This window comes from Grampus griseus (genome assembly GCF_964374135.1).
Source record: "Grampus griseus genome assembly, chromosome: 5".
Lineage (NCBI taxonomy): Eukaryota > Metazoa > Chordata > Mammalia > Artiodactyla > Delphinidae > Grampus > Grampus griseus.
The window spans coordinates 24,830,056-24,855,882 of NC_138998.1; the positions used below are offsets into that span (position 1 = coordinate 24,830,056).

At 35.6% G+C, this 25,827-nt stretch overlaps 1 protein-coding gene across 2 annotated transcripts in view; it reads left to right on the forward strand.

Annotated features, from left to right (window-relative positions):
• XRN1 (5'-3' exoribonuclease 1) overlaps nucleotides 1-25,827 on the forward strand; it is a 101,051-nt gene that overhangs the window by 36,568 nt on the left and 38,656 nt on the right. For both annotated transcript variants that reach the window (XM_082654226.1, XM_082654227.1), the window contains exons 19-27: nucleotides 2,643-2,746; nucleotides 5,161-5,292; nucleotides 8,004-8,166; nucleotides 8,867-8,980; nucleotides 11,300-11,398; nucleotides 13,819-13,934; nucleotides 14,448-14,594; nucleotides 20,378-20,467; nucleotides 20,856-20,991. In XM_082654226.1, coding sequence (XP_082510352.1) covers nucleotides 2,643-2,746; nucleotides 5,161-5,292; nucleotides 8,004-8,166; nucleotides 8,867-8,980; nucleotides 11,300-11,398; nucleotides 13,819-13,934; nucleotides 14,448-14,594; nucleotides 20,378-20,467; nucleotides 20,856-20,991 — 1,101 coding nt within the window. The remainder of the gene's footprint in view (nucleotides 1-2,642; nucleotides 2,747-5,160; nucleotides 5,293-8,003; nucleotides 8,167-8,866; nucleotides 8,981-11,299; nucleotides 11,399-13,818; nucleotides 13,935-14,447; nucleotides 14,595-20,377; nucleotides 20,468-20,855; nucleotides 20,992-25,827) is intronic.

Here is a 25,827-nt window from a genome sequence, read left to right on the forward strand (position 1 = left end):
ATGTAGGGCGTTGGCAAGGAAGTGATGGCTGGGGCCTCGGGGCTCATTTCCTTGAAGAAAGGGGATTCTCAGGGTTCAAGGCCCCAGCATGAGGAAGTACCCATGGGTGGAAAGGGTGGAAAAGGAACCAGTAAAAGTTACATAGTGTTCAGAGAAGAAAGAGAATAATTCCCATGTTTAGTAGTGTCACAGAAGCATGGAGTAGATGGTACATACAGTTCAAGAAGAGTGAAAACTAAAATAAGGTCTGTGAGTTTGTCCTTTGGGCATCATTACTGGACTTTGAGGATTCCATTCCCATAGGTTGTTGGAGGCAGAAGTCCAATTCCTAAGTACTAATCCGGGACTCGTTAGGTGGGAAGTCGAGGTAGCAAGTCTTAAGCCCTTGGTTAAGAAGTTTATCATTGAAAAGAGGGCTAGAAACATAACTGTAGGTAAAGAAGAGGCAGCTCATTTAGCAAATCCGTACAAAAGAAGAGAGGTAGAGCTAAAGAAGAAAGGAGGTCTTAAAGGCACTGTAGAGGGAAAGGATGTGAAGTGGATTGCCTCTAGGGCTTACGGGGAAAGGATTAATCTAGGAAAGAAGGGAAAAGGATAATTAAGGGAGCCTAGTTCTAATGTTGAAACTTGTTTTATTTATCAGAATAGTCATTCTTTTATATGTTCACTGTAAGAGATGTCTAAATATAGTAAATAAAATAAAAAGTTACCCCCAAAAGTCTAAAAATAGTCATCTCTATTTGTTAAAGAAGTATTTGCTAATAATGATTAAGCATAATGAAAAGAAAAAATGTGAATCAAAATTTATATTTCAACTTCAGTTTCTACCACAAAGTTGTTGTCTGACCAACAGTAATAATAATAATAATGTTTCCTTTTAAGAATTTGTACTTAAGGTATTATTTCATACAGAATATTTATACAGTTGTCCCTCAGTATCCATGGGACATTGGTTCCAGGACTCCCCACTGATACCAAAATCTGTGGATGCTCAAGTCTCTTATATAAAATGGTGTAATATTTGCATATGACCTACACACATCCTGCCTTATACTTTAGATCATCTCTTTTACTTATAATACTTAATACAATATAAATAATTGTAAATACAATGTAAATGCTATGTAAATAGTTGCCAGCATTTGTTGAAACTTTCTGGAGTTTTTTCTTTTTGTTTTTTTAAATATTCTCCATCAGTAGTTGGTTTAATCTGCAGATGTGGAACCCATGGATACAGAGGGCCAACTGTGCAGTGTTTTATAGTTTAAAAAAGCTTTTGTGTATATTATTTTATCCTTAAATAAATATTGTGAGGTAGATGTTATAACTTCTTCTCATAAAAGAAAACTGAGACTCAGTGGGATTAAAGGATTTGCCTAAGAGTCCATAGCTGAAGAGAGGCAGAACCCAATTTTGGACCCATAGTTTCTAACTTGAAATAAGTCTAGTGTTCTTATTTAATTATACCAACCACAAACTGAAATGAATTACATATTTTAGATTCTGTTTTATGCTATCTGATTATTTGATATGAAATAATAATAGCCCTTTTCTAGACATCTATGCTGTTCTTTTCACTTTTCTCAGTTTCCATGAGAAAAATAAGCTGATAATCATGAGAATAATAGAATCATAGAATTTTACAACTGGATGGAATTTTGTGAGGCAGCTAATCCAGCTCATTAATTTTACAAATTAAAAAACTTAAATGGAGATTGGGAAAGGGACATTCACTCAGCTAGTTAGCAGCAGAACTAAGAACCTAGGTTTCTTGCTGAACATTATTTCTACTGATGTTGGCTATTATTGTGAACAGTAATACTCACATTATAGGTCAGTGTTCTTCTGTTTGATTTTACTGAAACCTGTTTTCTCGCCAAGTAATTTCATTTAGGATTAAAATCAGTGGGCCATCCTTCACTAATAACTGCCAGTGCTGCTGAACAAATGAGGAGGCAAGCTTCCTAGTGTTGAGATGTTTATACTGCAGAAAATTACTTTTAAGTTGGTCATAGTTCCCTCCTAATAAGAAGAGATTGGCAGAGGGGAAGGTAAAGTTGGTAAACTTATACAGATTCATAATAAATTAAAGAATAAAGAAAGGCAGATAAGTAAAAACAACTGAAAAAAAAATTTTTTTTAAGAAGGAAGACTTCTCTGGTGGTCCAGTGGTTAAGACTCCACGCTTCCACTGCAGGGGGCTAGGGTTCAATCCCTGGTCAGGGAACTAAGATCCTGCATGCCGCATGACATGGCCAAAAAAAATTTTTAAATAAAAATAAATAAACTTAAAGGAAAGGGAAAAAATCTAAAAGAACAGGAATCCTGGAAAATGTACTAGAAAGACAGAGAGTAGTTGGCAATAAAGGCACAACTTAGAGAAGAGAAATTTTAAAAATTGAATTCAAGTTGATGGAATAATTAAGTGGGAATAAAGCTGAGAAGAGCAGTTACTAATAGGGAATAATTGGCCTGAGCCATCAAATAATATTTTATATCTGTTTTAATTATTAAGGCATGGTTTTTATAGATTTTAAGTACACTGTTATAAACACAAGCCAGTTTTAATTATTTAATTTTGCCTCTGTAAAATTCTCTCTTGGACCTAAAACATGAATGAACTTTTCTGTTTTTACTTTAAGAGTGTAGAAAATATAGCTTCATCAGTGCTTGGGAAGTCTCTCTTTGTTAATTGGCCTCATCTTGAAGAAGCTAGAGTTGTTGGTGTATCAGATGGAGAAACTAAGTAAGATTTTATTTATAATTTTTAAAGTTTATATGTGCTTTGCTATTTGTTGGCTTTTATTCATACATTTTAACTGATATAATATTTGTAAAATATTTACACTCTATAGTGAAAATGAAAGTCCTCTAATCATACCACTCCAGGTTCAATCACTATTGACAGTTTATTGTACATACCTTGAGATGCATATTTTTTATTAGTATTTTATTTTATTTTTTAAATTAAATTTTATTGGAGTATAGTTGCTTTATAATGTTGAGATGCATATTTTAGATGCATATATTATTTTTTCCCTTTTGCCTTCTTTTCTTTTCAATAGCTTGGAGGTTCTATATCCTAATTCTTTTCTACCAGTTATCATTATATAAATTAGCAAATATATTTCTTTCTGACAAGAATAAATAGCATATGTAACCTTACCTTTTCCATGCCTTTCCCAGGTTTCATTTAAATAATATATTAAAAAACACGTATCTTCTATTCTAAAAATAATTTCTTAACATTTTATTCAAGTTCACAATCATTTTATCAGTGATTATTTAGACAAGCTATTCTTTGTCATCTTTTACTTGGTCTGATATCTTGTTCTTTTGTTATTTTTCATGTCTAGAACTTTCTAAAGTAATTTTTTTTTCGGAGAAAATATGAGGATGTTAATGTTTTCTGAGTTATTACATATCCAAAAGGTTTTTTTGGTTGTTTTTCTCATGCATAGGTTTAGAGTTAGAGGCCTAATCCTTTTTCCTTAGGTCTCTGCAAACGTATCTCAGTTGTGTTTTGTTGCGTAATTTTGTTGATGAGAAGTCAGTACCAGTATGAACTGGTATTGAACATTCTTTTTTAATCATCAAAATTCAGTTCCCCTGCCTTTTTGATGAAGTCCAGTTATCAGTTTTTAGTTTTATGGATCGTGCTTTTGGTCTAAGAACTCTTGACCTAGCCCTAGGTCCCAAAGAAGATTTTCTCCAAAAAGTTTTATAGTTTTACCTTCTCCTTTTACATTTAAATCCATGATCCATTTTGAATTAATTTTTATATAAGGTATGAGGTTTGGGTCAAGTTTCATATGTTTACCTATGAATATTGAATTAACTCGAGTACTATTTGTTGAAAAAACTCTCCTTCCTCCATTAGTTTGCTTTTACACCTATGTCAAAAATAAGTTGAGCATATTTGTATGGGTCTACTTGTGGGTTCTCTGTGTTGTTGCATTTGCCTCTATGTCTATTTTTATGCCTACACCACATTGTCTTGTTACTGTAGCTATGTAGTAAGTCTTAACCTTAGGTAGAGCGATTCCTTACTTTTTTTTTTTTTTCCAAAATTGTTTTAACTATTTTTGGTCCTTTGCCTTTCTATATATAGTTTAGAATAATTTTTTTTATATTTATAAAAATCTTTGAGAAATTTTGATAGGAATTGTACTAAACTTATAATTTGTGGAGATTTGACATCTTTACTATGTTGAGTCTTCTGATCCAAATGGATAAATGAAGCTCCATTTATCTCTCCATTTATTTTAATCTTTGATTTCTTTTATCACTATTTTGTTTCCTCAGCATACTGAACCTGTATATGTTTTGTTAGATTTATACCTACCTAAGTATTTAAAACTTTTTGGAGCAACTATAGATAGTATTATGTTTTCAATTTCAGTTTCCCCAGCCAGTATATAGAAATGTAGTTGATTTCTGTATGTTGATTTTATATCCTAGGACCTGGCTAAACTTACTTCCCTGCCTTTTTTCTTAAAGTCCAAGCCAGTTATTTTTTAGAATTCTGAATTTACCTAGTTGTTTCCTCTTAGTGTCATTTAAGTTGGTCCTCCATCCCACATGTTTCCTGTAAACTGGGAGTTAGGTATAATGGCTTGATTAGAATCAAGTTAAACTTTTTTAGCAAAACTTCTTTATTGGGGCTTCCCTGGTGGCGCAGTGCTTGAGAGTCCACCTGCCGATGCAGGGGACACGGGTTCGTGCCTCGGTCCGGGAAGATCCCACATGCCGCGGAGCGGCTAGGCCTGTGAGCCATGGCCGCTGAGCCTGCGCGTCCGGAGCCTGTGCTCCTCAACGGGAGAGGCCACAACAGTGAGAGGCCCGCGTACCGCAAAAAAAAAAAAAAAAAAACTACTTTATTGAATTTGAGAGTATTAATTCTTTAAAATTTTATATTTTTATTATGTATTTAGTTTAATTTCTTGTAGAGAAAGAATAATAATTTGCTTTAAATTTTGATTAAAATTTTTTACAAGTGTTTGTTCTGAAATTCATATTACAGTTTTTAAAAAGGAGGCTTTTTGTTTTTTGGGGTTTTGCCGTTATACCATGTAGAAATCTTTTCACTTTGAAGACTCACACTACTAGAACTCTATATTAAACCACAAATTTGCGGGTAATATAATTTTAATTTTTAAGGTTTTACTTGGAAGAACCTGCAGGAACACAGAAGCTTTATTTGGGAAGAACTGCACCACCCTCTAAAGTGGTCCATCTTGGAGACAAAGAACAATCTAACTGGACAAAAGAAGTACAAGGAATTTCAGAATAGTGAGTGTCATAAATAGTATTTAATGTCATTGAACTAGAATGTGGTGGTCTAATGTACTTATTTTTTAACTTATTTTCCACTTAGTGTGATTACTCTGAATACTGACTGCATCTTCATTTTATGGTCTAAAAAAGTAATGAGTTCTAATTTAAAATAAAATCTGGTTAGCAGCAGTTAGAGCCTTGCCCAGTTTGTCACTAAAATACTTCATGATGTACAAAAAAAAAAGAAAAGACATAATCACTTACACTAGGAATACACAGTTCATAAGTTGCCTGAATTTGAGAGTTAATTTCACTAACCATAAGGCCATTGAATTTCTTGGCCACATGTAACTAATAAAAATAGGAGGGCATACTCTCCTTTGTTCTTCACCCTTCCCTCCTCCCTACTCCCCTCCTCCCTACACCCAAGTCCCTTATGCTCTGAATTCAGAAATGCAAGGTCTATACCAGCTAAGTAAAGAAGAAGCTAACTCTCCTTGGAATGCTAATTTTCAGGGTGCTTTGTGTCCCATGATCCCACCCTAACAGTACCTCTCCTTTTTCATCCAAACACTAGAATTCCCTAAACCAAAACAGAATAATAGAAACTGGCAGTGGCACGTGAAATGGTGTTATAAATGTATATCAGTCAGCCCTCCTGTTCATACTGTAGTAGCATCCATTGATAAATGGGAACTCAAGGAGACACCTCTTCTACAATTATAGGAGCTAATACCAGGCCATAATATCCTTATTCAAAGATGATTAAACAGGAAATATGTAAAAAGACCATGAAAAGCTATCCAACATAAAAGGAGATGAACACAGCTGTCAGGGGGAGAAGAGCATTTTTGGCCTCCCAATAGTGTAAGTTAGATACCCCTGTCATAGCTCACATCATTCTGAATTTTCTTTTATCGCATATAAATAGAATCATAATAATAAATTTATGAATGTGGTTACTTTAAGACTCTTTTCATAGATAGTAGGCTCCATAAGGGTAGGGAACATATCTGGTTTTTTCACCATAATTTTAATTTAGCTATATAAAATATATGTATATATAATAATGTTATTTAACTATATATAGTGTATATTATATAATACATATATTTTTGTATAAACACATATACGAAAATAAAATTATGATTTCTATAATGAGCTCAGTAGATGGTCTGAATAGTAATATGGGCATACTGAAAAGTGAATCAGTGGGCTAAAAGATCAAGCTAAGGAATTTCTTCAGCACATAGTACACAAAGAGATGAAAATAGTATAGTCAGAATTTCTGATATGTAGCTGAGAGGAGTTCTAGAAAGAGGAAATGGAAAGGAGACAAGAAAATATCCCTCAGGTGAAGAATGATTGCATCTTCATATCAGGAATCAGCACACTTTTTCTGTAAAGGCCAAATACTAAATACTTTAGGCTTTGTAGACTTTACAGTTTTTGTCACAACTTCTCAACTCTGTTGTTATATCACAAAAGCAGCCATAGATATTAAATAAATGATTGACTGTGTTCCAGTAAATTTTATTTATAAGAATAGGAGGCAGTCTGGATTTAGCCCGTTACCATAGTTTGCCAACCCCTACTTTAGACTGAAAAGGCTCACTGAATGCCCCTCCCTATCAATCTCTATTTTCTCTTTCTGGATTTACCTATTCTGGATGTTTCATATAAATAGAGTCACATAATATGTGACCTTTTGTGTCTGGCTTCTTTTACTTAGCATGTTTAGGGGGTTCATACATATTGTAGTATATGTCAATACTTACTTCTTTTTATGGCCAAATATTTCATTGTATGGATATACCACCTTTTGTTCGTGCATTCATCTGTTGGACATATGGCTTCTTTCCACCTTTTTGCTATTGTGAATAGTGCTATTATGAGCATAGGTCTATAAATATTTGTTTGATTACTTGTTTCCAGTTCTTTGGTTACATACTTAGGAGTGGAATTGCCAGGCTGTTTGGCAGTTCTCTGTTTAACTTTTTGAGGAACTGTGAAACTGTTTTCCGCAGTGGCTGCACTGTTTTACATTCCCATCAGCAGTATACAAGTGTTCCAGTCTCTCCACATCCTTTCCAACACTTTTCTTTTTTTTTTTTTTTTTGGCTGCATTGGGTCTTTGTTGCTATATGTGGGCTTTCTCTAGTTGTGGTGAGTGGAGGCCACTCTTCATTGCAGTGCACGGGCTTCTCATTGTGGTGGCTTCTCTTGGTGCAGAGCACGGGCTCTAGGCGCACAGGCTTCAGTAGTTGTGGCACACGGGCTCAATAGTTGTGGCTCACGGGCTCTAGAGCGCAGGCTCAGTAGTTGTGGCACATGGGCTTAGTTGCTCCACAGCATGTGGGATCTTCCCAGACCAGGGCTTAAACCCGTGTCCCCAGCACTGGCAGGCTGATTCTTAACCACTGCGCCACCAGGGAAGTCCCACAGCGCTTCTTGTTTTCAGTTTTTTGTTATAGCCAGCCTAGTGGGTATGAAACACAGGAGTTTCTTACAACTCTATGAGTTCTTATTTAATCTTACAGACTTTGGGAAAGGTAGCCACAGGATAATGCAAAAAGTCTTAAGTTAGGTACTCAGAACTGCTAGCATATTTATTTAAAGTTTATTTAAGCATTTGATTATGAGTTGGTAGTTTGAATGATGATTATCATCTTAGAATATATGCACACTCATACACATCTATATTTATTTTTTATTTTTTCTTTGAGCTACCTGAGAAGAAAAGGAATAATAATAAATGAAACATCTGCAGTTGTATATGGTCAGTTACTCACAGGTCGTAAATACCAAGTAAATCAAAATGGTGAAGTCCGTCTAGAGAAACAGTGGTCAAAACAAGTTCTTCCATTTGTTTATCAAACTATTGTCCAAGTAAGTCTCCTTCAGGTCTCAATTCTATCTTAATGTACACTGTTGCACACTGTATAAAGAAAACACTATATCATATTAATATGCAGCAATATATAATAGATATTATTATTTAATGTAATTTGCAAAATACTGTAGTGTTTAAAAGGAGTATAACACGCTCAGACACTCATTCTGTGTATGGTTAGGAAACTTTTCTTTTGTATTTATTTATTATTCTCACAAAAAGTTTGCTTTAAATAAATTAGTAAATACAAAAAGCATTTGCTTTTGTGTTTGTGATCTTAGATGTTGTAAGGGGGCAAATTTTTTTAAATGCATGTAGTGATCATGTAATTTGGGGGAAGCAGTATAGCATAGTGATTAAGAGTACTGACTGAGTTGACTTCTTAGCCATATGACCTTGGGCAAGATCACCTTTCTGTGCTTTAGTTTCCTCATCTATAAAGTGGGGCTAGTAATGGTCTCTGCCACAGAGGGTTGTCTTCAGGATGAAATGAACTAATAAATATGTAAAGTACCTAGAAGAGTGTCTGGCATATAAGGAGATAATAAATTTTAGATTCTGGTATTGTTATGTAGAAAACCTTTACATTTGACATTTGTAGACAGCATAGTCATAATCCCATAGGAAAAAATCTTGATATGCAGTCTATAGAAATTTTGACTGTAACGATTCACTTTTATATTTCATTCTACATAGGACATCCGAGCTTTTGACTCCCGTTTCTCCAATATTAAAACATTGGATGACTTGTTTCCTCCTAGAAGTATGGTCTTTATGCTGGGAACACCGTATTATGGATGCACTGGAGAAGTTAGTACCTGTTATTATTACTATTAAATTTCTTTATGGTTTCAAGTTAATACAGTTATTTAACTTCTCTTCATTTAGGCATAAAATAAAATGTAATACTGAAGGGGGAAAAAAGAAAGAGTTCATTCATCTAATTTATAAACACAATATTTGGCTATATATCTTTAGTGTTGAGCACACTGAGATCAGGAGGTGGTGGAAGAAGAATTCAGATTCTAATCTCTTTTTTCATAGGTTTATTTATTGTAGTACGGATGAAGCAATTCTGAAATTATTTTCAATGTATTATTGGGTTGATGAATTGATAAATGTGTTGATGTTTTGGGGAACTCCAGCTCTCACATGGGAAAAGGTACTTGTAAGTATAGAACAGGAGAATGCAAGAAAGGACCTGTGGGAACAGATTAGAATTGGAGGTATTAATGTGAACTCATGATTGCTAAAATACTTTATACGTGTGTATGTGTATATATATAGGCACATGTATATGGGTATATTTATGTATGTTTGTAGATAATATGAATGCATATGTGCCTATACGTACATATATTTTCTAGCCCTATTTGCTCATAAGGATTGGAAGCAAAGATACCCTGGTAGCATGTAACACTCTGATCTTGATCTCTAACACCATATCCCACAAAAAGGAACTGGCCTTCTCAGAGAAATGGCTGATTACAGGGCTGAGGCAGAATAAGTACACGATGAGCCTAGAACTACTAGTTATGCGGGAAAGCAAGGAAGTACTCACAAGAATGATGTGAGCATATGTGGTACACAGGTACCAGGTTGAAGAGGCTCCTACCGGCCAAATCTGGGACTGTTTAAGTACCAAAGTAATTGAGTACATATTGAATTATAAACCATCAGGGGTGGGGAATAGGAATGCATGATTCCATAGTGATAATAAATAGGTAAATAAATGGAGAAAGGAAAGACTTTTGCCTATATTATCATGTCAGGGATAATTGTGGAGGGAATGAGGGAGTTGGAAAACCATCATTTAACAAGCATAATGATTCAGATTGAATCAGGCAACAATCATCATTGGAAGCTAAATCTAAGGGGAATTTTTGATCAGGAGCAAGATATTTTCATGGTCTTAGAAAGTGTCTCTCCACAGATTGTTTATTTAGTTGCAAGGAAAACAAAAAACTATAACTGTACAGTAAAGAAATTGAGCAACATCTTGATTGTGTGATCAAAATTAAAAAATAGTGAGGAACAGATGAATATCATGTACCTCCAGATGGGGTACTCTACAAAGGACACATCCTCTGTGCACTATTCTGGCTGAGAATATGTAACATTAACCTAATCACGAGAAACACTAGACAAATCCCAAATGTAGAAATGTTTTTAAAAAGTCAGGGTAGGGGGCTTCCCTGGTGGCGCAGTGGTTGAGAGTCCGCTTGCCAATGCAGGGGACACGGATTCGTGCCCCGGTCCGGGAGGATCCCACGTGCCGCGGAGCGGCTGGGCCCGTGAGCTATGGCCGCTGGGCCTGCGCGTCCGGAGCCTGTGCTCCGCAATGAGAGAGGCCACAACAGTGAGAGGCCCGCATATCGCAAAAAAAAAGTCAGGGTAGAGAGGGAGGAATGAACTATATTCTTCAAAATGTCAGTGTATGAAAGACAAAGGCTCTGGATATATTAAAAGAGGCTAAAGAGATATGACAACTAAATGCAATATCTGATCCTAGCCTGATCCTGTAGTAGAGGGAGTAAAGAGTTTTCTATAAATATAGGTCACTTTTAGGTCAACTGACAAAACTGGTGTATGGACAGTGGATAAGATAAAAGTAATGTGTTGTAAATTTATGTATTTAATAACTGTACTGTGGTAATATAATAAAATATCCTCTTCTTAGGAAATATGCACCAAAATATTTAGGGATAATGGACATGATATATATAATATACCCTCAGAAAGTTTCAAAAAATAATTATGTGTATGTAAATACACACATAGAGCACAAATGTTAAATGGAGTTAAATGTCGATAATAGGTGAAGCTGGGTAAATGTTCTTTGACTTGTTTTATTTTTGCAACTTTTTGGTAGTTGGAAGTTATTTGCAAATTAAAGTTAATTTTTTTTAAAAGGCTGGTTAACAACTGGTTAAAGCAAGGTACAATGACTCAAATTTATAAGCACATCCACTTATAAATTCGAAGAAAATGTCCACTATCTACTTTTATTGTGTTACTGTATTTCAGAAATACTAAACACTACTCAAATAAGTAGAAAAACAAGTAAATAAAATGTAGTGAAAGAGACTAAAACATACTGTGATTTTTTTTTTTTTTTTTCCCTCCAAGGTTCAGGATTCAGGGGATGTGATTACAGAAGGCAGGATTCGTGTGATTTTCAGTATTCCATGTGAACCCAATCTTGATGCTTTAATACAAAACCAGCATGTGAGTACTATAGTCCGTGTGATTTAATTTAGAATTGATTACCTTTAAAAATGTTAGAAAGATATTTTTGGTACCTCCTTTGAATTATTGCAAATATTTTATTTAACACTGATTAAATTCTCTCACAGTTGTATCTAGTATTAGTTAAAAATAAGTGGAATCTGTGCTCAAAACTTCATGCAAATCTTTGGGGGAAAAACTGCTGAGATCCCACTATTAATCTATAATGGTTGTTGTTAATGGTTGTTGGTGGTGTGGCTTGTGGGATCTTAGTTCCATGACCAAGGATTGAACCCAGGCCCTCAGGAGTGAGAGCCCGGAGTCCTCACCAGTGGACCGCCAGGGAATTCCCAGTGGCACATTGATTAGCATACCCTCTGGGAATAGACTTGGGTTTTTTTAAACCTTTCGTAATTAATCAAGGTCTGCATTTTTAGTTACAAGTAACAAATGACCTTCTTGCAAAGGTTATATGTCTCTACTCAGCTAAAGATGAACAGTCCCTAGAGAAAATTGGGAAACTGCACTTAAGTTCATGGCACCCTTTTATTTTTCTCTGTTAAAGTAAGGGGATAATCCCGATATCTATCATTTGTTTTTATTGATTGATTAGATAATTAACTTGACTGAAATTAATTCACATTCAGCCAGCCATTGCTACTTATTTTATTTTTGCTAGTAGTAACAATCTAAAACTTCATTTCCTGTGAAATGCGTTTAAGGCATTAGGCATCAGCATACCCGTGAGGAACCTTTATGGAAAGCAGAGAAGTCCCTAAAATCTTGCCATCAGGTCTCTTTTGGAGAAATAATTCAGAAGGCATAGTCAGGAAATCAGGAGAGTGGCCCTTTAGATGAAGAAGCTGGAACTCTGTTTGGGAGTCAGTGGAGGCAGAAGAACTTGTTGCTTCATCCCTGGCTTTTTTTAGATCTGACAGAGCCTACCCAATTCTAAGGGTACAGTGTTGCTAGGCATGCCTTCTCCAGTATACTTTCTTTCTCTTTACATATTTTCTTTATCTTTTACTCAAGCCTTCTTTCTCTACTTTTTATTTTATAATTTCTAGGATATTTGTGGTGATTTAATTAACTTTAACTATACCATAATCCAATATTTTTCAAAAGGAGTACTAATTGTATTTTGAGCAGGACTACTGTGTATTAAATAGGACTGCCCTGTATATGGCAAGACAATTGGCATCTTGGTGCCTGGACACTAAGTGTTCTTAACCTGTGTCAATTATTGTAACTGAATGTGCCTCAGCACATTTTCAGATACTTATTAGAAAAGTGGTACTACCTGTGATAGAGAACTATTGCCTTAATTCTTCCTTTATATTCTGAAATTATTTCTATATCTGATAATATTTTTGATTGTGTTGCATTCTTTACTAGCATATTAATGTATTTTAATAGTGACTTTATGTACCAGGCGACTAAAAAAATTTATCCATTTAGGGGTCATTGTAGACATGATCATTAAAAAAATAATCGTGGAAAATAATTCCTTACCATTCTCTGTAAATTTTGCTTTGCTGATGATAAAAATCCTTACATTCCCATGAAATAAGAATATAAAATATTTGTATAATTTATTAAATATAGTATATTTATTATATTTATATATTCATTTACATGAACATAGTATATGAAATCCATATAAAATAAGTATGTATTATTATTATTACATACATAATGTTAGGAGTATATGGTAGCTTACCATAGTTGGTACTGGATTTGTGAGTAATTTACTTCCTGGTTAAAAATTGTATGATCTGGTAATTTTTTTTTTAATTTGACTGTCTTCATAGTTTCTTCCCATAAGTACACAAATAAAGGTTACATTTCATTGACTGAATTATATTAACAATGTATTAATTATGAGCCTATTCATACTTATTTTCATATGATAAATGATTTGGGGAAACAAATATTACTTATATCTATATATGAAGGACACTCAGTTTTGCTCAGTAGCAACTATTTTGATGACATACTCATGTTTTAATTCAATGTAATAATTATCAAGACCTCAATTTTTCCCAGGTATTTTACCAGGTCCTTCTTAGAACATGAAAATTAATTTTTTAAAAATCGTTCTCGCCTACAGAGTTTGCCGTTTAATACTTACTGTAGAGTTTATTTCTTGAGGCAGTTTCACAAACTGTATGTTTCCTCCCCCTTTCATTCATCCTTGGGAATTCTGTTCTTTAAGGAGAGAGAGGAGCAGAAATATTCTGCCTATAAATCCTTTAACAAAAAGCAGGGTGGGGGGTAATAGGTCACTTACTTTTGAGAATCCTTACATTGCCACAATCTAAAATGTTAGTGATGTCTTATCTCCAGATTTTAAAGGTAAAGAAATGCTGCTTTAATGCTTTGTGTTTCCATAATTGACCTTTTTGTTTTTATATTTAAAGAAATATTCTATAAAGTACAACCCAGGATATGTGTTGGCCAGTCGCCTTGGAGTGAGTGGATACCTTGTTTCAAGGTTTACAGGAAGTATTTTTATTGGAAGAGGATCTAGGAGAAAGTAAGTTTATGTTAGAGAAATTTACTTAAAGTGGCAGAAAAAAATTAAATAATAAAGATAAAATGGTTAATATTTCAGTATTTATTTTCTCTTATTAATTGCTCTGAATTTTCTTTAAAAATTATGCATAGATTCCTCTGATGGTGATCTTTTATCTAAATGGCACATGCTTTAGGTGTTTGGAAAGACAGTTCTTATTTTTAGCAGCTAACAAATTGAACCTTGAAAAAAGGTATCAGATGGTGTGTGTGAATCTCAATTATATATTTCCCTACATTTCCTTATTTCATTCTCCTCTCAATTACATAATCTATTTGTATGCTTTGTTGACTTGGATTTTGAAGCCTTTCCTCTAGTTTTTCCACTACTGCTACTTTGGAAATAACCATGATAACTAAAATGTAGAAAACCAATCAAGACTAAACTTTTCTAAAAATTGAAAGCAAAGCTTTTTATTCTTTGAACAAAATTTTAAAACTTTTGTGTGTATGTGTGTGTGTGGTTTAAATTCAGCCCTCATGGAGACCATAAAGCAAATGTGGGTTTGAATCTCAAATTCAACAAAAAAAATGAGGAGGTACCTGGATATACTAAGAAAGTTGGAAGTGAATGGATGTATTCATCTGCAGCAGAACAACTTCTTGCAGAGTACTTGGAGAGGTAAGTGCCTAGCAAGATCCTGCTAGGCATCCAACAATGTAGGAATGTGATAACTATTTTGCCTTGCTGATAAGAAAAATGTTTCCTTTAGTAAAATGTGACATATGTTAATATAAACTTAATTTAGTCTCATGAAGCATCATAGCCACTAGTTACAATAGAGTAGAAAAATACTGTACTTATATTATTCAAAATTAAAAAGGAAGGTGAGAATTGGCCTCCTTTTAATTAAAAATTTCCTTAACTTACTATCTTAAGTTATTCACTACTCTGCATGTCTGTGTCAGTAGTAAGAGGATTGGTATGGATAAACAAAACAACTCTTGGCGTAGTGAATTTTCTTAAAACTCCAGCTGGACAATAGATTACTATCCTAGAATCACTGAATTTAATTGCTGAAATAAATAGTCTAAGAAGTCAACAAGTCTCAGCTCCTCCTTATAAAAATGAGAAATCTGAGTACCAAGATTTACTGAATTAGTGTCAACGATTCATAGGAAATGCTGTACTTCTGGTTAGCAATTGAATGTTCTGTCCATTGTTCCACTGGTTTCTAACCTTCTTATATTTGAGGATCCCTGTATTAGTTTCCTAGAGCTGCCTTAACAGAATACCACAAACTGGTTGGCTTAAAATGACAGAAATTTATTGTCTCACAGTTCTGAACACCAGAGTCCAAAATCAAGATGTTGATAGGGCCATGCCTCCCCTGAAGGTGCTAGGGAAGGACCTGTTCCATACCTGTCTCCTAGCTTCCTGTAGCCTCACGAGTTTTGTTCCTTAGCCTATAGATGCATCACCCCAATCTTCCATCTTCACATGGTTCTCTCGTTATGTGTCTTCATATCATCTTTTTCTAAAATTTTATTGGAGTATAGTTGATTTACAATGTTGTGTTAGTTTCAGGTGTACAGCAAAGTTACTCAGTTATACGTATATATATATTCATTCATTTTTAGATTATTTTCTCTTACGGGTTATCACAGAATATTGAATAGAGTTCCCTGTGCTATACAGTATGTCCTTGTTGGTTATCTATTTTATATAAGTAGTGTGTGTATGTTCATCCCAAGCTCCTGATTTATCCCTCCCTGCCACATTTCCCCTTTGGTAACCATAAGTTTGTTTTGGATACCTGTAAGTCTGTTTCTGTTTTGTAAATATGTACATTTGTATCATTTTTTTGAAAATTAGATTCCACATATGAGTGATATCATATATTTGTCTTTGTCTGACTTGCTTCACTTAGTATGATAATCTCTAGGTCCATCCATGTTGCTGCAAATGACATTATTTCATTCTTTTTTATAGCTGAGTAATATTTGATTGCACATACGTACCACATCTTTATCCATTTCTCTGTTGATGACATTTAGGTTGCTTCCATGTCTTGGCTATTATAAATAATAGTACTGCAATGAACATTGGGGTGTATGTGTCTTTTCGGATTATGGTTTTCTCCAGATATATGCCCAGGAGTGGGATTGCTGGATCATATGGTAGTACTGTTTTTAGTTTTTTAAGGAACCTCTATACTCTTCTCCATAGTTGTTGTTCCAATTCACATTCCCACCAACAGTGTAAGAGGGTTCCCTTTTCTCCACACCCTGTCCAGTGTTTACTGTTTGTGCAATTTTTGCTGATGGCCATTCTGACCCATGTGAGGTAATACCTCATTCTAGTTTTGATTTACATTTCTCTGATACTTAGCGATTTGAGCATCTTTTCATGTGCTTTTTGGACATCTTTATGTCTTCTTTGGAAAAATATCTATTTAGATCTGCCCACTTTTTGATTGGGTTGCTTATTTTTTTGATATAGAGCTGCATGAACTGTTTGTGTATTTTGGAGATTAACCCCTTGTCAGTCGCTTCATTTGCAAATATTTTCTCCCATTCTAAGGGTGTCTTTTCATTTTGTTTATGGTTTCCTTTGCTGCATATCATCTTTCCTTTGTTTCTGTCTCTGTGTCCAAATTTCCCCTTTTTATAAGGACACCAGTCATATTGGATTAGGGCCTATCCTAATGACATTTTAGTTTGATTACTTCTTTTAAAATCCTATTTCAAAATAAAGTCAGATTCTGAGGTACTAGGAGTTGGGACTTCAGTTATGTCTTATGTTGGGGTGGGGGTGGGGGAGACACATTTCAACTGCATATTACCATCTAAAAATTTAGATAATTTCTTCTATTTACCTCCATGTTTCCTTAAAAATGTCATATTTAGACTGCTTTTTCTTGATTTTTCAACTTGACATATGCATTGATTTCATGCCATGAATGATGAAGCTTTAGCTTTCTTTTACCAGCCCCACTCCCCATTCCCTTACCTCCCTACACACATGAACACATTTCCCCTCTCATTATAGTTTTATCACAATTTTTTAAATTAAATCTGTTCTTAAGGTTTAGTCGATTAAGGTAAATGTAAATGGTCACCTCTGGATCTTGTAGAGTATTGCATTTCCTTTCTTGTACACATTTTTGTTCTTTTCTGTGTTGTTTATTCATTTGTTTCTTATCTGTGTTCACGTAACCAATGCGGCCCCAAACTCTGTGCCATAGCTGGAAAACTTAATACAGTCAAACAGGTCATGTGACCTCTCAGTTCCATTTTCTTCTTGTATACTTCCTCTTAAAACTGTCTTTCTTCCTGCTTCAGTGTGAACTAATTGCTCTCCTGGGCTGTTGTACAGCTTTCATTCAAGTTTCTCTTTACTCTCATCCTAGGAATTCCCTTCACCATTCTTCTGCATAGGATTCCTTTATTTCCGGGCTTTCATGCTTTATTCCTTCTGATTTATGTCTCCATTTTGATGGAGCACTTATGCCAGTGGCTTCCTGAGAAAGCTTACATGTCTGGAAATTTCTTTAAACCTCCCTGATACTTGGTTGATAGCTCGCCTGGGTCTAGAATCCTAGATTGCAGATTATTTTCCTTCAGAATTTGAAAAGCGCTGCTCCATTCTCCTGTTTCCTTTGCTGTCAAGAAGTCTTGTGTTATTCTGATTCTTAATCTTTGTGCATGATCTGTTTTTCATTTTCTGAAACCTTTTTAGAATCTTCCCTTTACCAATACTATTTTAATAATGTGAAGATGTGTGCCTTGGAATGGGTCTTTTTTCTTTCATTTTGCTGTTCAGCCCTTTCAAACTTGAAACTGATGCCCTTCCATTCTGAGAAACTTTATTGTATTATTTCTTTGATAATTTCCTCCTCACCATTTTGTTGTTGTCATTCTCTCTTTCTAGGACTCTTTTTTTTTTTTTTTTTTTTTGCGGTACACGGGCTTCTCACTGCTGTGCCTCTCCTGTTGCGGAGCACAGGCTCCAGATGCTCAGGCTCAGCGGCCATGGCCCACGGGCCCAGCCGCTCTGCGGCATGTGGGATCTTCCTGGACCGCGGCACGAACCCGCATCCCCTGCATCGGCAGGCGGACTCTCAACCACTGCGCCACCATGGAAGCCCTAGGACTCCTTTTGATAGATGTTAGACCTTCTGGATTAATTCTCCTAATTTTCTTATCTCTTTTCATCCGTTTTCTGTATTATACTCCTGTTCTACTCTGTGGGAGATTTCTTCAGCTTTAACTTATTTTTTATTTAATCATTTTTAATTTCTAGAAGTGTTTCCTTATTCTCTGGCATTCCTTTTTTTGTAGCATCTTGTTCTTATAATGAATGAAATATCTTCTTTTATTTCTCTGAAGATAGTAATCTAGATTTTCTTCTATTCTTAATACTTTCTGTTTACTACAAATTGCTTTTATTTTTCCTTTTCTGTTTGATTTGATCTCTGTTTTCATGTTAAAGTTTTTTTTTTTTTTTTTGGTCTTGTGGTTCATATTTTCTATTCAGTGATTAAAGAGCTGACTGGATGGGCTTCCCTGGTGGCGCAGTGGTTGAGAGTCTCCCTGCTGATGCAGGGGGCACGGCTTCATGCCCCGGTCTGGGAAGATCCCACATGCCGTGGAGCGGCTGGGCCCATGAGCCATGGCCGCTGAGCCTGCACGTCCGGAGCCTGTGCTCCGCAACGGGAGAGGCCACAACAGTGAGAGGCCCACGTACCGCAAAAAAAAAAAAAAAAAATGCTGACTGGAAATTTAATGTGCTTCAGTGAGGCTTCTCTGGTGGGACTTGGCTGTTGCAGCAGAGCATCTCCAAATATCACTACCTCTATGTATATCTTTTCTCTTGAGCTGGGTAGTTTTCCCAGAAAGGTATTCTGCAGCCTTTTTCTTGGAGGACAGATATGGAGAACAAAACTGACTTCCAGTGTTCTGGAAATTAACCAGAGTAAGGGGGTCTCATTACATAGTGGATACTGTGGTACACACCCAGATGTCTCTTCACGACTCAGGACCTACTCCCTGGGCAGCAGGAATGCTGCTGTCTCACAGCCCTCAGCAGTGAGCCCTCTTCAGGAATTGCCCGACAGAAGAGAACTGCCTCACCTAAAGTTATGTCCCTTTCCCACAACAGCCACACATCCAATACCTCATCAACAAGAAGATGTAAAGGCTCAGCCAACCTGATTGCCCCAGTTCAGGATAAGTCTGAGGAGCCATCCTACTTTGAGATCTCTATGCTACTGGCCAAGGAGTTCATTAAGATTGAACCACAGCCCAACTTCTCCCTGAGCCCAATTCCCCTTCCTTCTTTCCCTTCCACAGGTGTTATTTCCACAGAACACACTAATAAACTTTTTCCATGTTTATCTCCATCTCAGAGTCTGCTTCTTAAAGATGTTATACTTCCTAGCCTGCTTCCTAGTGGCATGTTGTATAGTAATATTTTCACTGATCCCCTGTTTTCAGTAGGGCACCTATCCTCTCTTCCTCATGCCCCACCCATCCAGTTTCCTGTGCCTGGATTACCCAAGGCTCGAGCAGCCCCCATTTAGCCTCTCTGAAAGTAAACTACGTGATTTACGCTGAGGTGGAGGTGACTGCCTAACTACTTATTATACAAAATTTTCAACTAAAAGCCTGTTAAACCCACCCCATACTGCAGCATCAAAATGTATGGAGCCCATATCTCCTGAGCTTTTGCAGACTTTCACAGTTCACATTAACTTGCTTCTTGTTGACTTCCCACTCTGGTGACTTAGGGTACAGCTTATTCCTATCTGTCAAGTCAGTTCATACATATCTATTCAGTTTTCAGTTTCTAAAATTTTGTTAACTCAGCATGTACTATCAGATTCTCTGCTTCTCTCTTCATCTGTCTTTATAGGTCCATGCCCTTTTTTCTACTTTACTATTCTTTTAGCAGGCTGGGAAGGGAGCAGAAATAAGCACATGTGTTCAGTCTGCTATGTGTATTTGAAAGTACTACAGTACACTGTTAGAGAACAATGGAATTTTGAGGAATATCAGAAGAAACTTTTAGTGGATTTTCATTTGCTCTTTTGTGGAGTGCTCTAGCTTTATTGTGAAAACTAGAAAATGAACCTGTATACATTATTTTTGTCCATTTATCACCTGTCATTATAGTCTAAGAGGGATAGAGTCAGTAATTGAATCATCATAGTTTCAATTATAAAAATTTCAATTATAAAAATCATAGTTTAATTATACTTAAGAATTGAATCATTTCTCCCTCATCTTTTTTTGAGGACCTATGAATACTTTCAGTCTTTTGGTCTCTATCCCTTATATGTTTACATAATTAGTCCTCAGTATATTTAATATATCCCCTTAGGATCCAGAAATTTGATAGGAAGTTTATATGAAATTAGCCATATTTTTAAAAGCAGTATTTTTGTTTGTTTGTTCGGCTAGAGCTCCAGAACTGTTTAGTTATATAGCCAAAAATAGCCAAGAGGATGTGTTCTATGAAGACGACATTTGGCCTGGAGAAAATGAGAATGGGTAAGCAAAATTTATGAGATTTATTGCCGCATAGTTCAACTTAGTGGTTCTACTGAAGGGTAGTAGTTAGTTTATCAAGAATTTATATTACTCTTGGGGGGAGGGTTTTGTATTGTTTTGTTCTTGCTTTATGATCTTAATATAATTTTTTATTTCATTTAATCAGTAAAGTACTTTTAAACTAATTTTTGTGTTTCATTATAATTACTGAGAAATAACATGTCCATGTTTATATTGGATTCATAATTAGCCCCAATTAAGTGGTGTGATTGATTATATATTTGATATCTTTTATAATTCGTAGCCCTCAGAAAGTTCATATCAGGCCTTTTATATAAACCCTCAGAAAGTTTCAATTAATGTGAAAAAATTATTGTTTTTAATATAGTGCTGAGAAAGTTCAAGAAATTATTACTTGGCTAAAGGGACATCCTGTCAGTACTTTGTCTCGTTCTTCTTGTGATTTACAAATTCTGGATGCAGCTATTGTTGAGAAAATTGAAGAAGAAGTTGAAAAGTGCAAGGTACTAATTTTCAATAACGAAGATTACTGATGAGATTTGAAGTTAAATGAACTATATGTTATCCTACAAATAATTTATTTGTATTTCAATCATATAAAACATATACTTAGTGATTCTAAATTATGTCAAAATATTCTGTAATTTAAAAAAATATTCCAGCCTTTTCCAGTGTCCATTAAGTTTGTCTAAATAAATATAAATGCCCATCTTTTTTCTTTTGGCCGCACCCTGTGGCATGTGGGATCTTAGTTCCCCGACCAGGGATCGAACCCATGCCCCTTCCATTGGGAGCATGGAGTCTTAACCACTGGAACACCAGGGAAGTCCCTAAAGCCATAGCATTTAAATTTTATGTCCTTGTAGTGTTTCTAATTTTAAGAATTAATATTTTCTGACTCTAGTCAATAGAAAGTTTGTGATTGAGAAATAAGGTTAATTCCCTATTCTTTCCTATTCTAAGTTCTTTAAAAGATACAGTTCATCTTTTTATAGAACATAAAAATTATATTTATTTCACTTTTATTTCCCACTGATAAACTCATTCAGTTACTAAGTATTTTTGAAATCCCACTTAAACTATCCTTTTTTTATGTCTTGATTTTAAAAAGCAGTAACCTGTGTAGGCTTAACTGTTTTATCTGTTTTGATTCCCAATCTTGATGCAATAGAAAATGGGTTAATTTGATTCCTTTTTTTAACTTACAATTTTATTTTTCATATATTTGCCTTTTTATTAAAATGATGTTGCTTTCCTAACACAGTGCTCTCTTGTTTGAACTAATAGCAGAGTAAGTTAAGAACTGGTCTCTCACGTCATTTTCCCCCATCCCTCTTTCAGTATTTAAAACCTTAGGCAAGATAGTTAACCTTTCCATGCCTCCATTTCCTGATTGGTAAAATAAGAATAAAATAGTCCTCATATAGTCCTCAAAAGAATTAACTGAGTTAATACATATAAACTCCTAATAATGCCTAGCTATTATTAATGCTTAATAATACTTAGCTATTATTATTTGAATTCTCTTATCACATGCTCAAGAGCTATGAATTCGGTCTGGAAAACCACCACTAGATGACTCTTTAAGAAAAAATGTAAGGCTCAGAGCCAAGAGTTTGATATTTTGAAAGGTTAATGATATTCAGCTGAGGATAGAAAGCCTGCATTTCTTTTTAATTGTCTTTCAATGTAAAGTCTATTTGTCCAGTATGGTTTTTGAAATGAGTTTTCCACTTAACAAAAGTTTATAGCTTTAAGCCCTCAATTTTTATTTGAACCCATTTGGATGCAGAGCTTTCTAAAATGTTTTACACATTCTCCCCTTACTTTGCAAACTGAAGATACACATACAAAGTTGTAGTCCATTATTTTGATTACAACATTTTTAAAATGTATGTACATATAGATAAGACAGGACTTTTTTATTAAACCTGTTAATGAGTCAAGGAGGAGCAGTTATGAGTGACTTTTTTTTTCCCCTTTTCAGTGTTATAATGTTATTAGGGTAATAAAGAAAAGAAGGAGAAAAAACTAAAAAATGAACATAACATTCTGAATATAATTTAAACTTTTCTTTTTAATGCTGGGTCATCATTAAAAGTATTCCTAGTTTTCTTATTGACAGTGGTTCCCAAACTCAGCTAATTATCAAAATTACTGGAGGAGCTTTTTAAAAAACGTGCATTCTGGATTCCACCCTCAGAGCAGTACTTCTTGAACTTTGCAAATGAATCACTGGGGGATCTTGATAAAATACAGATTCTGATTCAGTAGCTCTAGGATGAGCAGCTCTTGATATTCTGCATTTCTACCAAGCTCCCAGGTGATCACACTTTCAGTAGTCATTCCCCAGAACTTCTCATTTTAGTAGCTGTGGGTTGGGGCCTATAGTGAAAATGCCCTAGTCTATTAATTTGCCTAATGAGTCAGGTTTGAATGCCATATTTTCTAATCAATGCTGTAATTATAGTAATAATGCCTAGGGATGTGTTAGATCATATGGGTTGTTTTTTCATATGCAATCCTCCAGGCACAGTTCTTGTATCTGCTTTTTTAAATTACTTTAAATCTTTTCTCATATTCTTTTTTCTTGCTATTGTCAGTAGGCACCAGTTGTACTCTATCAGTACTTCTAGTCTGCTATGCCCTGGAAACATAGACACCTTGTCAGTAAGACCTTCGCTTTTCACCCTATTTAAAATTTCAGTCTCTCCCCACACTGCTGATCCCCCTTCTCTGCTTTATATTCCTCTATGCTTTTTATCTTCAAACATGCTATTTTTTTCCCTTAGTTTGTTTCTTGTATGTCTCCCGCAACTAGAATAGAAGAACAGTTCACTGTTCTATCTCCAGTACCTAAATCAATAAATGGCACATAAATAGAACTCAGTAAATATTTATTGATAGATAGAAATGAAATATCTCTATAATAAAAGAAAATAGACTCTGTTTAAAGGCTGGAGCATTTTACTGTATATAAATACAAGAACTCTATAGTACATGGACTCTGTAGCTTAGGGCTGTTTTGTGCCCTTTTGTACTTATGTCCATAAGCTATAGTCTAAAAATAGGTGACTATCATTACAAGTAAACTGCTGCCATTTTTCCTATCAGGTAAGAATTCACTTTTTGAAAATATTTAATGTAAATCATAGTAATGGATTGCAATGGTTATAAAGTATTCTCACTTTTTTTTTTACACAGTATATTTTTCCCTGTTAATTTTTTTAATAGATCTTTATTGGAGTATAATTGCTTCACAATACTATGTTTCTGTTGTACACCAAAGTGAATCAGCCATATGCATACATATGTCCCCATATCCCCTCCCTCTTGAGCCTCCCTCCCATCCTCCCTATTCCACCCCTCTAGGTCATCGCAAAGCACCGAGCTGATCTCCCTGTGCTATGCTGCTGCTTCCCACTATCTAACTATTTTACATTCGGTAGTGTATATATTGTCAATGCTACTCTCACTTCACCCCAGCTTCCCCCCCCACCCTGTGTCCTCATGTCCATTCTCTATGTCTACATCTGTATTCCTGCCCTGCAACTAGGTTCATCCATACCATTTTTTTTTTCTAGATTCCATATATATGCGTTAGCATACAGTATTTGTTTTTCTCTTTCTGACTTACTTCACTCTGTTGACAGACTCTGGGTCCATCCACCTCACTACAAATAACTCAATTTTGTTTCTTTTCATGGCTGAGTAATATTCCATTGTATACATGTGTCACATCTTCTTTTCTTTTATAAAGTGAAAGGTGTTTTTTTTTAAATTAATTTATTTTATTTTTGGCTGCATTGGGTCTCTGTTGGGACGTGGGCTTTTCTCTAGTTGCAGTGAGCGGGGGCTACTCTTCATTGTGGTGTGCATTGTGGTGCGGTGGCTTCTCTTGCTGCGGAGCACGGGCTCTAGGCACGTGGGAGGCACGTGGGCTCAGTAGTTGTGGCTCACGGGCTCTAGAGCGCAGGCTCAGTAGTTGTGATGCACAGGCTTAGTTGCTCCGCGGCATGTGAGATCTTCCCGGGCCAGGGCTCGAACCCGTGTCCCCTGCATTGGCAGGCGGATTCTTAACCGCTGTGCCACCAGTGAAACCCGCCACATCTTCTTTATCCATTCATCTGTCAGTGGATATTTAGGTTGCTTCCATGTCCCGGCTATTGTAAATAGAGCTGCAATGAACATTTTGGTACATGACTCTTTTTGAATTATGGTTTTCTCAGGGTATATGCCCAGTAGTGGGATTCCTGGGTCATATGATAGTTCTATTTTTAGTTTTTTGGTTTTTATTTTTTTGCGGTACGTGGGCCTCTCACTGTTGTGGCCTCTCCCATTGCGGATCACAGGCTCCAGATGCACAGGCTCAGCGGCCATGGCTCACAGACCCAGCCACTCCGCGGCATGTGGGATCTTCCCGGACCGGGGCACGAACCCGTGTCCCCTGCATCGGCAGGCGGACTCTCAACCACTGTGCCACCAGGGAAGCCCTCTATTTTTAGTTTTTTAAGGAACATCCATATGGTTCTCCGTAGTGGTTGTATCAATGTACCTTCCCACCAACAGTGCAGGAGGGTACCCTTTTCACCACACCCTTTCCAGCATTTATTGTTTCTACATTTTTTGATAACTGCCATTCTGACTGGTGTGACATGATACCTCATTGTAGTTTTGATTTGCATCTCTCTAATAATTAGTGATGTTGAGCATCTTTTCACGTGGCTCTTGGCCATCTGTATGTCTTCCTTGGTGAAATGTCTGTTTAGGTCTTCTGCCCATTTTTTAATTGGATTGTTTTTTTGTTATTGAGCTCCATGAGCTGTTTGTATATTTTGGACATTAATCTTTTGTCTATTGTTCCATTTGCAAGTATTTTCTCCCATTCTGAGGGTTGTCTTTTTGTCTTGTTTATGGTTTGCTTTGCTGTGCAAAAGCTTTTAAGTTTAATTAAGTCCCATTTACTTAGTTTTGTTTTTATTTCCATTATTCTAGGAGGTGGATCAAAAGAGATCTTGCTGTGGTTTATATCGAAGCGTATTTTTCCTATGTTTTCCTCTAAGAGTTTTATATTGTCTGGTCTTACATTTAGGTCTTTAAACCATTTGGAGTTTATTTTTGTGTATGGTGTTAGGGAGTGTTCTAGTCTAGTTCTTTCACATGTAGCTGTGCAGTTTTCCCAGCACCACTTATTGAAGAGGCTATTTTTTCTCCATTGAATGTTTTTGCCTCCTTTGTCATAAATTAGGTGACCATATGTGCGTGGGTTTATCTCTGGGCTTTCTATCCTGTACCATTGCTCTATATTTCTGTTTTTGTACCAGTACCATATTGTCTTG